This window comes from Cervus canadensis, chromosome 15 (genome assembly GCF_019320065.1).
Source record: "Cervus canadensis isolate Bull #8, Minnesota chromosome 15, ASM1932006v1, whole genome shotgun sequence".
Classification (NCBI taxonomy): domain Eukaryota; kingdom Metazoa; phylum Chordata; class Mammalia; order Artiodactyla; family Cervidae; genus Cervus; species Cervus canadensis.
The window spans coordinates 55050663-55065582 of record NC_057400.1 but is presented as its reverse complement, the minus strand read 5'-3'; the positions used below and the strand labels follow the sequence as shown (position 1 = coordinate 55065582).

General features: G+C 35.6%; 1 protein-coding gene across 3 annotated transcripts in view; it reads left to right on the top strand.

The window, feature by feature from the left end:
- The first annotated feature begins 287 nt into the window (after nucleotides 1-287).
- Nucleotides 288-14920, top strand: part of LNPK (lunapark, ER junction formation factor) — an 85332-nt gene continuing 70699 nt past the window's right edge. For 2 of the 3 annotated variants that reach the window (XM_043487567.1, XM_043487569.1), the window contains exons 1-4: nucleotides 288-424; nucleotides 5642-5730; nucleotides 7290-7331; nucleotides 8094-8281. In XM_043487567.1, the coding sequence (XP_043343502.1) occupies nucleotides 5704-5730; nucleotides 7290-7331; nucleotides 8094-8281 (257 nt within the window). In that variant the 5' untranslated portion in view covers nucleotides 288-424; nucleotides 5642-5703. Of the gene's footprint in view, nucleotides 425-3415; nucleotides 3444-5641; nucleotides 5731-7289; nucleotides 7332-8093; nucleotides 8282-14920 lie in introns of all 3 variants that reach the window. The other variant, XM_043487568.1, reaches the window with a different exon arrangement.

The following is a 14920-nucleotide window of genomic DNA, read 5'->3' as shown; positions in this document are numbered from 1 at the left end:
GTTTTCTTTAGCCAGTGAGACTCTGCAGAACAGGTTCCAAAAGAAAAACAGGAGGCAGAGGAGGAGTAAGAAGTAACTATTGGTAAGAGTCAAAACAAATGACACTCCACCTGTAAGACGCGACGACGAGCACCCCACTTGGCTGCGGAAGCCACAGGGATGCACTGAACTCCTCCCGCCAACCGCCCGCCTCTTCCCCCAACTGCCCGCCCTAGTCACGGTCACGTGACGAGGGAGCGGCGCGCGCCGGCCGCGGCGCCGATTGGCCGGCGGCGGGAGCGCGGGGTTTGATGGGAAGGAGTTGGCCGGGCTCATCGCTCTGTCACTGGCTGCTGCTGTCCGCTCCGGAGGCGGACTGCGCGGTGGTGGCCGAAACTGGCCGAGGTGGACGCCAGCGCCGGGCTTTGCCCGTTTCTCCTTGAAGGTAGAGGGCTCAAAATGAGGGTCATTGGGATGGTTGGGCAGAAGGGAGGCGCGCTGAGCTTTTCCCTGGGAAATACGCTTCCGATTACCTCGCTTGCCTCTCCCAGGCGCCTCCGCCTCCCGCCGAGTGGCCTACCAGTTCGGCGGCGGCGGCTAGTCGGGCTCCTGCCTGGCTGAGCGCTGACCCCGTCTCACCGCCTGATCCCCTTGGTTTCCCGGTGCAGTGGCTGGGATGGCTCTGGAGTGCTGGAGACACCTTTTTGTCTCCGGAGGGGAGTTGGTTCCCCAGCCTTTTTTCGGAGATTCGAGGCGGGGGTGGTGGTGCGGTGACTGGGTTGAGCTGAGCACCGTTCGTTTGGCCCACCTCCCTGTCCGAGCGAAGGGTCAGAAGGTCCTACAGTAAGCCATCGCTTTGCGTGGGTTCTACCCTTGTCATCTTTTGCTGAGTTGTGTGCGGAGGCGCCGCGAGTTGGAGAGATCGGGAGGGACCGAAAACTGTCAGTGTCATACTGCTCGGCCCAGGCGTGTGGGCGTGGATTGTGTGCTGCTTAGAGAAGCCTCTTTTCTGCCGTTGTCCTTATTTGAGCGACGGTGGGGTGAAGGGAAGGGCGAGATTGCGTGGGTGTCATAGGCCTGGCAGAAGAAGAGCAAATCTAGACCGCATCAATAGTTTTAATTCTTGAATATTGTGTTGGGGGATTAAGAGAAAGTTGGGATTGGTGCACTCAGTTTTGCTGATGGTGCGCTCGCTGTACTAAGTAAAATCTGTGACTCACTGAATTTTCCATGTTCCGTTTTTCCCAGTATGCTTCTGGTTTGTGGTTCCTATTGTCGACTGTTTTCTCCTTTCTCTGTGGCCTGGGTGTCACTGTTGACAAAATTGTTACCACACAAAATTCAACAGCAGTTTGTGTGGTTGTTGAGTAAGCTTGGTTTCAGGGATGTGTTCAAAGTGGCAGGGCATTGCTAATTTCTTGTCCTCAACAGCCCCCGTAGTTCAGTTTTAGGAGAATCAAGTTGGTTTTGAACACATTTTTAAACGAGTGATGCATTTACAATTAGAATTTCAGTTTTTCTGTCATCTACTGGGATGAGCACAATACTGTTAAAAACCTTAGTGTTCATATATTATTAACTTGAAAGAATATAAGGAAGAAATGGCTTACAACAGGTATGCTTTGTTATAGAAATCTTTCCAATCAAATAGTCATTTTTTGAGTAGTGTTTAGTTTAGAATGACTATTGACTTACCGTGAAGACCAGAACTTAATCATTAAATAATAAAAGTGCTTTTAGAAGTGTACTTCTTTTCAGTAATTTTGTTTTTGAGCAATAAATGTGGTGATTTGAGATATTTCAGAATTGTCTTTTCAGTTAGGATATTTGGAAGTTAGAGTTCTAGAACAAACCTTTTTAATCTCAAGTTGAATAGTCCAGTGTATTATAGAGGTTTCTATTGGTGGTGGCTGAATGGTTTCTACTTAAGTTTGGAACTTGATAAAACTAAACTTCCTTTGCTGTTAAAGGCCCTACAGGGTTATTTTAATGAAAGAGTTATCAGAGTATTTTGCTTTATTTTTTATACTGGAGGAAACGAGGGCAATACAATTTCAGTTTAAAATGCAAGCTAATTTTGTTTTCCAATTTTAAAATTATGAAACAGTTTCTTTATAAGAAGGTAGAAAGAAATGTGTTCCATATGAGAAGTGTTGCTGTACTACATGTGTTTTCTGGTAATAGTAATAAGTTCTATAGTTTATTATACACTTCATTATTTGTTGAACACTGTGCCAAATGATGTATGATTTCATTTAACTCATGCAACAATTATGTGAAGTGTATTTTCACGGCTAAACAAATGCTGAACTGAGGCTTGGAGAGTTTAGTTTATCCAAGATCACATAGTTAGTGTGTGGTTGAGTCATATTTTGAATCCAGACCTTTTTTATTCCGTTATGTCAATATGACTTGAAGTAAGCTGAAAATTTAAGAATAACATGTCCTGAGATTTTAAATTCTGACACCTAAACCTGAGTGTGAATAGCAGTTAGCAGAAAGCATTTGAATAATATGGTGGGCATCGTTATTTATTGAAAAACACATTAGATGCACCCAGCTCTTACGGTCATGTCAGGTCCCATTATATCAAAGTGGAAGGAGACTCTTTGTACATGTTCATAGAAGAGTTCTTGGAATAGGCCAGTTGAGATTGAACCATCTGTCCACTCAAGGGCAAGCAAATTGATTTATGCTTCAGAAAAAAATGCTAGTAGTCTGATTCTCATGTATTTTCCATGTGTTGAAAGGAAACAGAGATGGACTGGAGAAAGGGAACAGCCACAGCAGTAAAGACAATTTTTGTTGAGAAATTAGGATGTGTCCGACACTGCTGTAAATACTTGAGAATGCGTTATGTAAATACTTTAGAATGCTTTTTAACATTTGAGAGGGTTCTTATCTATTACTCTTTTGCACATGAAGATAATGAGTAACTGAGAGGTTAAGTAATTTATTTGCCCGAGGTTTCATAGTAATGTTAATGTTTCATTAATACCAAAACAATTCTCAAAGCAAATAATTGATGTGAAAGTTGGTATTAATTGTAGTATTATGCATATATTTCATATGACATGTATTTTAAAAGTGATATGCAGTAAACAAGTAGAGGCAGTACTTGCAGACTTCTAGTACCAGTTCTGCCCCTACCTGGAGGTACATGATTTTGGCACATCATTTAGCTTCTCTTCTATGTAGACTTAAGCATTCAAATTTAATCAGATAAAGGAATTGGGCTACTTGATACACTGTACCAACTCTGGATCTTGTGTTTATAACTTTCCACTGCAGTAACCCCATTTACCAGATGTTTGAGAATGTCTGAGGTGCTTTTATGTACAAATAATTCAGTCTAATCTACAGAAAGATTTTATTTCTGATTTTGAGTTGCTGGAAATAACTTGGTTTTTTTTTGGCCTTTTTTATTGAACTATAGCTGATTTACAATATCATATAAATTGCAGGTATGTAACTTGATGATTTACAATTTTTAAAGATTATTCTTGATTTATAGTTATAAAATGTTGGCTATATTCCCTTGCTGTACAATATATCCTTGTAACTTATTTGTTTTATACATAGTAGTTTGTAGTTCTTAATCCCCTATCCCTAACTTGTTGCTTTTTACAAAATCAAAACTAAAATACTGTGTCTGGCTCTTCTATTAGTACTTACTGTCTTTGGGAACTTAGCAAAATATTTCACTTCTGTAGCCTCAGTTTCCTCATTTGTAAAACAGATTGATAATAGTATCTATTTGACAAAATTTATGAAAAACATTTGTTTTAGGGCTTGCTAGAAGATTGAGTACTAAGTATTTAAATATTATTGTTGTCATTACTTTCAAATGTTAAAAAATCTAGTTTATGGTAGCTGTTAACTTGGAGGCACATCACTGTTTCAAACCAGAATGTGTAGGTCAGTTGTGTACAAATCACTGTCCTATACATCATGCATACGTGGGATAACGTATACTTTGAAAGTATACAAGTTAAGTGGTTCATCTGAATCTTCCCTCCTCAGTCACGTGTCTTGGTGATTTTTAGCATTTTATGGTTTTGAGATCTATTTAATGTCTTAGCTTAGAAATTTTAACTTTTATTCATTAAAGTTCCTGGGTTTCCTACAACCACATTTTAGAAATTTGAATACTGAGTTACTATTGAAGGATTAATAATAATATTTAGATTGCAACTTAAGTGTGACTTTATAGCATTGATTACATTTATAAACTGCAGGAATTGTTAGGATAGATGATAGATATTTCTGTCCATGAAAGTCACTTTGTAAGTTTTATAATTAGATTTTTTGTTACTTCTGTAACCAAGAAAGTCCAAGGTAGGCATGCCTTATGCTAATTCCAACCTAAAAGTAGTATCTCAGAGTGTATGTACTTACTTGGTGCTGGCATTATTTGGTGATTACATTTATAGGTTTTAAAAAATGTAAGAATTATGGCCTAACTTTTTTTTGGGTGGAAATGAAGCAGTTTTATGTTGGTAGTATATAACTGTAACCTTGTAAAAATATGTAAGTTTGAAAATATACCTCCACTATTTCAATTTAAAAGAATTAAAAATTATATAATTATTGACTGGTAAATTGATTTAGGTTATAATATTGCTGATACATTTTTTAAATGTATGGTAATATTTAATATAGCTTCCCTTGTGGCTTAGTGGTAAAGAATCTACCAGCAATTCAGGAGACTGCCTGCAATGCAGGAGATGGCGGTTTGATCCCTGGGTTGGGAAGATCCTCTGGAGAATGAAATGGCAACCTACTCCAGTATTCTTGCCTGGAGAATTGCATACATTTGAGAGTCATAGAAAACCAACCAAAAGATGGGGCTAGGAGATGCAACTAACTGACATGACACTTTAACTGGAGGGACTCAAACAGAGTTTCAGAGAGAAGTGCTTATTTGGGTGTTGACTGGTTGTGGACAGACCAGGAGTCTGAAGATAGAGTTCCTTTGGGTAATGTTTCTTCTGAGTTATTGGGCAAATCACTTGATTTCTTTCCACTTAATTTTTTTATCTGTGAAATGGTAGTAATGAGGATTGTTCTGTGAAAAGTGGTAATATTATTAACTTTAATGTACAGAAAAGAAAATTATGGCTCAGAAACATTAAATGATATGCTCATTGTCACAGGTAGCCTTGTAACCCTTATTTTCTTACTTAGAATCCAGTTGGCTTTCTATTATTGTAAAGTGATGTTATTCTGAACATTGTAGAGCACCCCTAACTCCAAATAACTAGTTTAGTTGGGAGACAGCCAAATGATAGAAATGGCTGTATTTAAAACTGGAGAATAAAAGTATAGCAGAACTTTTCTTGCAAGAACAACATAGGGGACCTACTTTAAGGAACAGAAAATTGCAAAGTGGTATAAATATACACTTTTAAAATGCCTCGCTACTTAAAAAGTCCTTCCAGCTTTATTTTCACTTTTAAATATGTTCTGCCTTGGAAGAAAGATTTTTTAAAAGGTGGACTATCTGCAAGTCTATCTGAATTAAAATCTCACATAAGTGGAATCCAAGGAAATTAATATTTTATAGTACTTTATTTATTTTATAGTATTGCAACATTTAAATTTTATAGTGAGTATGCTGTATATTTAACTTAAACTTTAAAAATAATTGCTTTATTTCTAGCTGTGAATTCCTTTGGACAACTGATGATATTTATTATTGTGCCCAGTTTCTACAAATGAAAAATGGGTGGATTATTTTCTCGATGGAGGGTAAGTTAGTTTTCTTTACAATAGTTCCTAGTCTAATGTAAAAGTGTCCCATAAAGTTATTTGTAAAGGTCTCCTTTGTGGTGTAGACTTGAGTAGTAGTTTAATATTATCCCTAACTATTTAATTTTTTTTCCTTCTTGTGAATTTGTTTTTTATTTGGACTTTAATGGTTATACTTGCTTTATAGGTGTCTCATGTCTCTGTTTAACAGGATTATTTCACCTTGACTTATGAATTATTTTTATTTCTCTCTTTATACCTTCATGTGCAAATGGTTATCTTTTTTTGTTTTCATAGTACCTAAATTTAAATCTTACTTGAAAGATAGTTGAAATTATTCTATGCAGTACCTAATGTTTTTATAGGTTGTATCTTTTTGCTTAAAGCTTATCACAAATATTTACTGAAGTCATACTAGATGTACTTTTAGGAATTACTAGGTTAAACACAATTAAAAATAGAGTTTTATTTTATTGGCTAAGTCTTTAAATTTAGGGTTATAAAATATATTGGTAAATGCTCTTCTTCAATATAGGAGAAGGTAATGTAGTCTAGGACAAACTGCTTTGCCTATTTTTTTTACTCCTTTTTACCATAATAATGGAATCTAGCAGTACTTGATATGCAGTTTAGTTTTTAAACTATTGCTGGAACTGCTTTGCTTTGGATTGATGTTTTATTGATACTCTCCACCTCCCTCACCCCACCTTTAAAACCTGATAATTGAATTTATCTGTTTTTCCTTTGTCTTTCTTGTTAGGTTGAACCATATGAAATTACCGGTCTTCAGCAGTTTTGACTACATAAACAGCAATTTCATATGGTTTAATCTAATATTAATAATTCCTGTGGGCACTACAATGAATTGGTTATCACTACCCTGTTAGATGGTTGAGTATATTTTTTCAAGTGTTATGTGAGCCATTTTGGCTGATTTTTATTCTAGGTGATATAAAAAATGTCTCTGAAAAACAAGCTCTGTTGTAACGAAGTATTCTTAGATGCCCTTTAAAAATCTGATCTTCAGAAAAGTACTTTAGGAATTCAGAGTGAAGGTAGCTAATTGGTTTTTGACCCCCAGCGTCCTAAGTGAACTTTTAGCAATAGTAGATCAGAACAACTTTAGTTTTGAATTTTAAAATAGAATTTATAGTTATAATAATTTATTATAATTATTTAGAATTAATAATTTATAATAATTTAATATAATTCTTTTGAATAATCATATCTAAGAAAAGCAAATTATCTCTCAGTAGTTTCTGAGTATGTTTTATTGGGGTTAAGAAGGGTAAACATTGAGCTACAGAGTTGAAAGTACTTTTGGGCCTAAAAATAAGTTAAATAGGAGCATCTTATTTCTTATTTCGTTAGTCTTGTGTAATTTTGTTTATATTTATAATTTTTATTTAAATCTAAATCTCATCTGTAAATAAACAGGAATACATATTGCTTGATAATACTGAAAAAACTTAGTTTTGGATTAAAATGTTCTTTTATGATTAAAAAAGTCAAAGTGTTTCCAAGTTAGCAATAACAAGCTATTTCTATTTATATAACAGACGAAACCTTCCACTGTAGAGGTTCTGGAAAATATAGATAAGGTATGTTCTTTGGCTCTGGGGTGTTACATAAATATTATTCCAGTATATATTACTTTGGAGACTAGATCTGGTATGGGAATTTAGAGGTGATATACAGTAAGCCTGAGAACTTTCATGTTAATGTCCAAAGTCTTATCAGTGACTTAAGAACTCTGTGTCAAATAATAATGACTGTTAGAATGAAATTAGATCTACGGCATGGTGTAAATCAATGTTACACCATTATAGATAAGTAGATTATAAAATAGTCTGCAACTATTTATATCAGTTTGCAAACTTCACAGCTTTTTACAGTTTCTATCATAAAAAATACTTATTCCTTGGGAATATTGAGAATGATGAATAGATTGAGGGAATCTAGTATGGATCATTGTTTCAATTTTTATTAATCCTTTTTATAGTCACTTTTTTTTTGGCCTTATACAAGGAGAATTACTACTTGTTTGTTTTAACAAATACTGTTTATTGATGCCAATTTTATACCTCTGAGCTTTGCTAGTTTGATAGGTTATCAAATATCATTTTTAAATATCTTGCATAAAAAGATGTGTCAAATCATTTTAGGCATTTTAATATATTTTAAACTTCATTTTTAATTGTCTTTTCATATTATATTCTGTTTCAAATATCAGGGTATTATATTTCATTGAATTTTTTTTTTTATTTCATTGAATTTTAAGGGTGGTTTCTCTATAACTTCTCTATCATGTTAAATGTTTTTTTTAAACAGTTTATTTTCTTTATGAATTTTTCTCTTCACAGGAAATCCAAGCATTGGAAGAATTTAGGGAAAAAAATCAGAGATTACAAAAATTATGGGTTGGAAGATTAATTTTGTACTCTTCAGTCCTCTATCTGTTTACATGTTTAATTGTATACTTATGGTATCTTCCGGATGAACTTACAGCAAGACTTGCCATGACACTCCCATTTTTTGCTTTTCCGTTAATGTAAGTAAAATATTCTTTTTGTTGACTTTTCTTCTTTCTGACTAGATAGTTTTAATATAGTCAGTTTCTTTTTATTATGAAATATAGTACTGTTGCAGATTGAATAAATTTCCTTTTTTTTTGCAGTTTGAAAACTATTTCTTTAAAAAAGTAGAACAGTTGTTCTAAACCTTTATTTACAGTCCAGTATACTTGACGAATATGACCCAGTGACATTTGTAATAATGGTTCTATGTGGTAAGCTTTTTGTGATTCTCTAATAGATGGTCATGCTCCCTAGGAGTATTGGGCATGGAGTGGGCATTTCTGATTGTGGGTAATAGTAAGTGAGGGAACGCTTATAAAACAAAAAGAACAATTCCCCCAGTGATTCCGAATGTATTCCATTCTCCCACTATTCCCCTCTTTTTTGTAACTGCTATAAAGCAATTGACCCTTATTATAGAAATATTTTGTAATATAGTACTTTACAGGAGGTGTGTCATGATTGAAAATTTTGACAGAAAGTTGAGTGAAAAATTTGTTAAGTCAGCAAATGTTTATAGGTACCAATTGTGTAGATGTTGGATTATTGTGGTTTATGGTATACAAAAATACTAAACCTTTGTCCATAGATCTTAGACTGCATACATTAAGTATAATGAGTATTATGAGAGTGTCAAATGGTCTGGGAGCATTTGACAGGGTCCCTAACACAGTCTGGAGTGGAGGTGGGGGTCAGAGAGGTGGAGGTGGGGGTCAGTCCTTTGTTTTTTACTACTGCTGCCACAAATTTAGTGATTTAAAGTAATACCCATTTATTATATCACAGAAGTAAGTCAGAAGTCCAGGTAGTTTGGGCTTTTTGCTTAGGGTCTTGTGGGTTTAAATCAGTTATCAGCTGGCCTGGAGTCTCTGGTGGGGAGAATCTGCTTCTAGGCCCAAACGAGGTGTTGGCTGACTTCTTTTGTCTCTCTCTGATTTCCTATTTTGTCCTTGATTGGGAGAAACTTCTGCATTAAGGGCTTAGCTGATTATATTAGATCCACCAGAATAATCCAGGTTAATCTTCCTATCTTAAAATCAATTGAGTAATAATTATATCTGCAAAGCCCCTTTATAGCAGTACCTAGATAATTGTTTGTATAACCAGAGAATGGAAATCTTGGGGAGAGAGAGGGAGGATATCTTTAGAATCCTGCCTACCGCAGCCTTTCGGAGGAAGTGATGTTTGAGTTTGAGATCTGAAGGTTGAATATGTGTAGCAAGGGTGGTGTGATATGGGTAGGTAGTGTAGTAGACAGAAGGAACGGCATATGTGAAGACGCCGAGGGAAGATAGAGCATGTAGGTTAAAGAACTGAAAGAAAGCTGAATACTGGATTATGGAGAAAAATCTGGTTAGGTGAAGGATATTTCTTGTGGGCCTTATAGTCCATGATAAGGATTTTAGCTTTTAATCTAAGAATAGTGGGCAGCCACTGAAGACTTTTAAGAAGTATGACGTGATTGTATTGTTATCTTGAAAATACCACTGAGGCTACAGCATGGAGAGTAAATTAGAGGGGGTAAGAGTGGATCTGGAGCAGCAAGGTAAAAGGTTATTGTAGCTGTCCAGGAGAGAAATAACGGTAATTTGCACTTGAATGGTGGTAGCAACATTGGAGAGGAACAGATGGTCTGAATGAAGTGGATGGGTTGAAGAGATTTAGGAGGTAGAATTGAGGTAATATGGAGAGGTTCTTCGTGATTGGTTGGATATGGGGTGAGGGGGAAGAATTGCATCAAGGATAAAATTGAAGTTCGTAGCTTGGGAAATTTGGTTGATGGTAGTGTCATTCATCTGAATAAGCAACAACATGAGGGGGAGCAGGTAGGTGACCCACTGAGACCGCAATACTTGTGTTCTATCCAGATAGAGCTGCTGAGTGGGATGGTTGAAATTTGAATAGAAGGTACAAATTTAGGATTTGGCAGTATGTAAATATTAGTCAAAGCCATCACTTGTTCATTCAGTAAATATTGAGTACCTGCAGTGTATTAGGTTTGGAGCTAGCCCCCAGAGATAATATCTTTGTCGTCATGGAGCTTGCATTCTTTTGGGGTTGGACAGACAAAAAATGAGAGCCAAGTAAACAAACACAGTTAATTTAGAGAAAGATAAATACAATGAGGGAAATAAACAGGTGATGTCATAGAGAGGAGTGGTTCAAAAGGCCTCTTTTGAGGACCTGGTATTTGAGGTGAGAACTAAAGTATGAGACAGAACCAGTATGGAAAGAGTTGGAATATATGGAAGATTATTTATATATACAATGTAGAATAGCACGTATACCTACAGAGAGATATAGGAAAGGATTATCCTCAAATTAATTATCCTCAAAATTATCCTCAAAATAATGTAATTTTCTCTAGGCTTTGGAATTTTAAGTAATCATTTCTTTCCATTTGCTTTTTTGGTGTTATTTGAATTTTTAATATCAATGTATTCTTCAAATTAACAAAATTCCAAGAAGATCTTTCCAAAAGAAAATGCAAAGGCTGTGAAGTATGAGAGTGTTACTTAGGCAAGGGTCAAAAACATAGGTATATCTGGAATGTGTGAGGAGAGGGTGAGCAATGGAGAGGAAGAGCAATACAAGGTAAGCTTGCACAATCTAGATCATGGAGATCACAGAGAGGAGTCTGAATTTCATTTTGGGTGAAATGGTAAATGTGTAAAGGTTTAGGAGAAGATGGCATGATGATATCTAAGTTAAGATCATATGCGCTGTCTTAGGGAGATGGAGTAAGAGGAGGACAAAAGTAGAAGCCAGGAGATCAGCTCAGAGGCTGTTATAGAAGTTTAATTTAAAAATGAATTGGATTGGACTTCCCAGTGACAGTAGAGATGAACAAATGATTTGGAAATATTTTGGAAGTAAAACTGAGACAACTTGATGGGAAGAAATGGAAGGTAAGGGAAAAGGAGGAATCAGGGTGATAAGTTTTTTGCTTTGACATTGGTGGGTAGGATCTTTTCCTTTGGGACTTCTATAGTAAACATTTTTTGTTTAGTCTTTAGGAACTCCTGGAGCTGATACAATTTTAACTTTGTGTGTAGGTTAAAGAGCCAAAAATCAAGTGCATGCATATTACAAAATAACTGTTTCTGCCACTTAAAAGTTTTTTCTTCTCTTTTGAAATCTGTTGGAATGCTTCTTAACCCCACATGTAGTCACAGATTTCATAATGCTGAGCTGCTTTCCCTTGTTTCCTTCCTATTTTTTTTTCCTTTAAATGAAGAGAGAAAAATTCAGAAAGCGAGTAAGTGGGAATATTATTTAAGTGTCTTTACATACTTAAACTTCACTTGACATCCATTTCCGTATAAAAATTAATTTTCTGATTATAAAAGATTTTTTATCTAGTTGTAAAAGAACACCTGTCAGGAAACGCTACTGTGTTAATTCCAGTGCCTATCCACAGATTGTCATCAGCTATTTTGACTCAAGAAGACTTTTTTTCCCCCAAATAAATCATACACTGTTTTTAAAAGTAAAAAATACTTAGTTTCTTTAAAAATGTTTGTTATTTCTTCCGTTTGATCTTTCTACTCTTTTGAGTATGAAACTTTGTTATCCTTACTGTGTCCTTCTGCTTGTTCTGCATCAGCTACATCTAGTATTTCTCGGCATGTTACACTTCAGAGCTGTTTCTCGGCCTCTCATTCACATCTGTGACCTGATTCTCTGCTGCAGCTTCTATTTCAATGTGCTCGTCACTTTTGGGAGCATAGCCCAGTTATCCAACAAAGAATAGAATTGTCCTTCTGATTGATGACAGTCAAAAGCGTGAAATAAAATATAGCAACCTGAGAGGGAATGTGGTAAATAGAAAGAAGACTCACCACAGGACATTTTCTTTTGCGTGTAATGTGAGCTGTTGCCCAAGCTTACCCCTGGGCTGTTTTTCATTGGAAACTTTTTTTTTTTTTTGAGGTTTTTTTTCCCTTTGGAAACTTTTTTTTTTTTTTTTGAGGTCTTAGCCAGGTTTTGCTTAAAGAAATGGAGGCAGAAGAAGCAATAAAATACTTTGCTTCACTCTCATCACTGTCTACATTGTTAAAGTTTAGACATCTACCTCATAACTACAAGAAGTGACTGCTGTCTCTGCATTCCAAGTTTCCCAAATGCTTTTACTGGCAGAGAAGTTATAGATTTAGGACTGAGCATATATTGCCTAATCATAACTATTCCAAAATTATCTTTTATGATAGAATATCAGTACTCAAGATTTTATTATGTCTTCTTTTTAGGATGTAATATGGAGGAACTTGGTGAGATTCCAATCTATTGTTTTTCTGTTTTTCAGATTTGATAATATATTTATATTTTTCTGATCTCTCCAACTGTTACTAAAACTGAAATTATGGTGAACTGATTTCATAGGAATTATTAAGACTGCATGCTCCATAGTGAGGGAAGTTCTGGGTTACAATTAAATTTTTATATTTCTGCATTATGCTGGCTGATAAATGCATTACTTTGGGAGCTGGCTCATTTTTTGGGTGAACAACCATAAAGTTCATCTCTATCCTTAACTAACTCTTGGAGCAATCTTATAAACTTTTATTTCTGGATACCTTATTCTTACAAGTTATACGTTTCTAGAAATTCCATTCAAAGATCATTTCAGAGACCAATTAGCATAAAATATTGACTTCCCCATAGGATTTAACCATGTTTTCTTACCTTGTATGTGTGTTTTCCTCTTAAAATGAGTTTATGAGGGGGAGAATTTAAGCAAAGTAACTGAGGCAGGTGGTTTTGTTCTGTTTCATATGTTTTCTTACTTTTCTGCTTGAAAGCTGTTTGAGGATAGAGCTTTGATCTTATATTGATACAATTTTTATGCCTCTTTCCCACTTTCTCTTCTCCCAACCAGCTTGTGATATGTATTTCCTCAATCCCTCTAGATAGCTAATGGACATAATTTGTAGCCTTTTGAGGAAAGTTAAAAGTTTGTTTCATGGACTCTAATAATAAAGTATCAAGTATAATAAAGTATCTCTCATCAACTATAGTTGTAAAGAAGAAGGTATCTGAACATCTCTTGATATTTACTCAAGGAGACTACTTAGTTTTTGTAGGTAAGAAAATAGTTTTGCAAGCATCCCTTTTATAATATTGATAGCTATTAAAACATAGATATTCACTTGATATAAATTTGTATTTAAAGAATTATGTACTGAGACATAATTGAGACAAATCCTGTTCTTGGATAGGGAGATTCAGTATTGTAATGAGATTGGTTCTCCCTAAATTAATCTAAAAATGTGTAATCACAATAAAAATACTAATGATACTTAAAAAATCTTGGTACACTTATTCCATAATTTTTAATGGAAAAATAAGCACATAAGAATGTCTTGGAAAATCTAGAAAAGGAGTAGAGGTCTACCAGGCTTCAGATGCATTATAAAATTTCATTAAGTAAAAGTTTGGTCTAAATAGAGACACAGACCAAAGGAAGAGAGACACAAGAATCCAGAAATAAATCTCCAAAGGAATTTTTATTGCATATGGATTTTATACATGATAAAGATAACATTTGAACTCATTGGGGGAAAATGGTGTTGAGTTATATCTCCCTTTCCATTATAAAATAAAATTAAAAAAATAAAGCTTGTATATATATGGAATTTAGAAAGATGGTAACAATGACCCTATATATGAGACAGCAAAAGAGACACAGATAAAAAGAACAGCCTTTGGACTCTGTGGGAGAAGTCGAGGGTGGGATGATTTGAAAGAATAGCATTGAAACATGTATATTACCATGTGTGAAATAGATGACCTGTCCAAGTTCGATGTATGAAACAGGGCACTCAAAGCTGGGCACTGGGACAACCCAGAGGGATGGGATGGGGAGGGAGGGGGGAAGGGAGTTTGGGACTGGGGGACACATGTACACCCATGGCTGATTCATGTCAATGTATGGCAAAAACCACCTCAATATTGTAATTAGTCTCCAATTAAATTGATTAATTAAAAAATAATTCTACTCAACATTGTGTAATAAAAATTATTTTCTTAAAAAAATAAAGCTTGTTCATTATACCAAAATAAATTATTTTCATTTGTCTGAATGTGAAAATAATTTTTGCTAAAGCCTTTGATGATTAAATAAACTGACAAAATAGTCAGTTGAGTTCAGTTCAGTCGCTCAGTCGTGTCCAACTCTTTGCGACCCCATGAATCACAGCACGCCAGGCCTCCCTGTCCATCACCAACTCCCGGAGTTTACCCAAACTCATGCCCATCGAGTCGGTGATGCCATCCAGCCATCTCATCCTCTGTTGTCCCCTTCTCCTCCTGCCCCCAATCCCTCCCAGCATCAGGGTCTTTTCCAGTGAGTCAACTCTTCGCATGAGGTGGCCAAAATATTGGAGTTTCAACTTCAGCATCAGTCCTTCCAATGAACACCCAGGACTGATCTCCTTTAGGATGGACTGGCTGGATCTCCTTGCAGTCCAAGGGACTCTCAAGAGTCTTCTCCAACACCACAGTTCAAAAGCATCAATTTTTTGGTGCTCAGCTTTCTTCACAGTCCAACTCTCACATTCATACATGACCACTGGAAAAACTATAGCCTTGATTAGTTATATATACCGAGACCT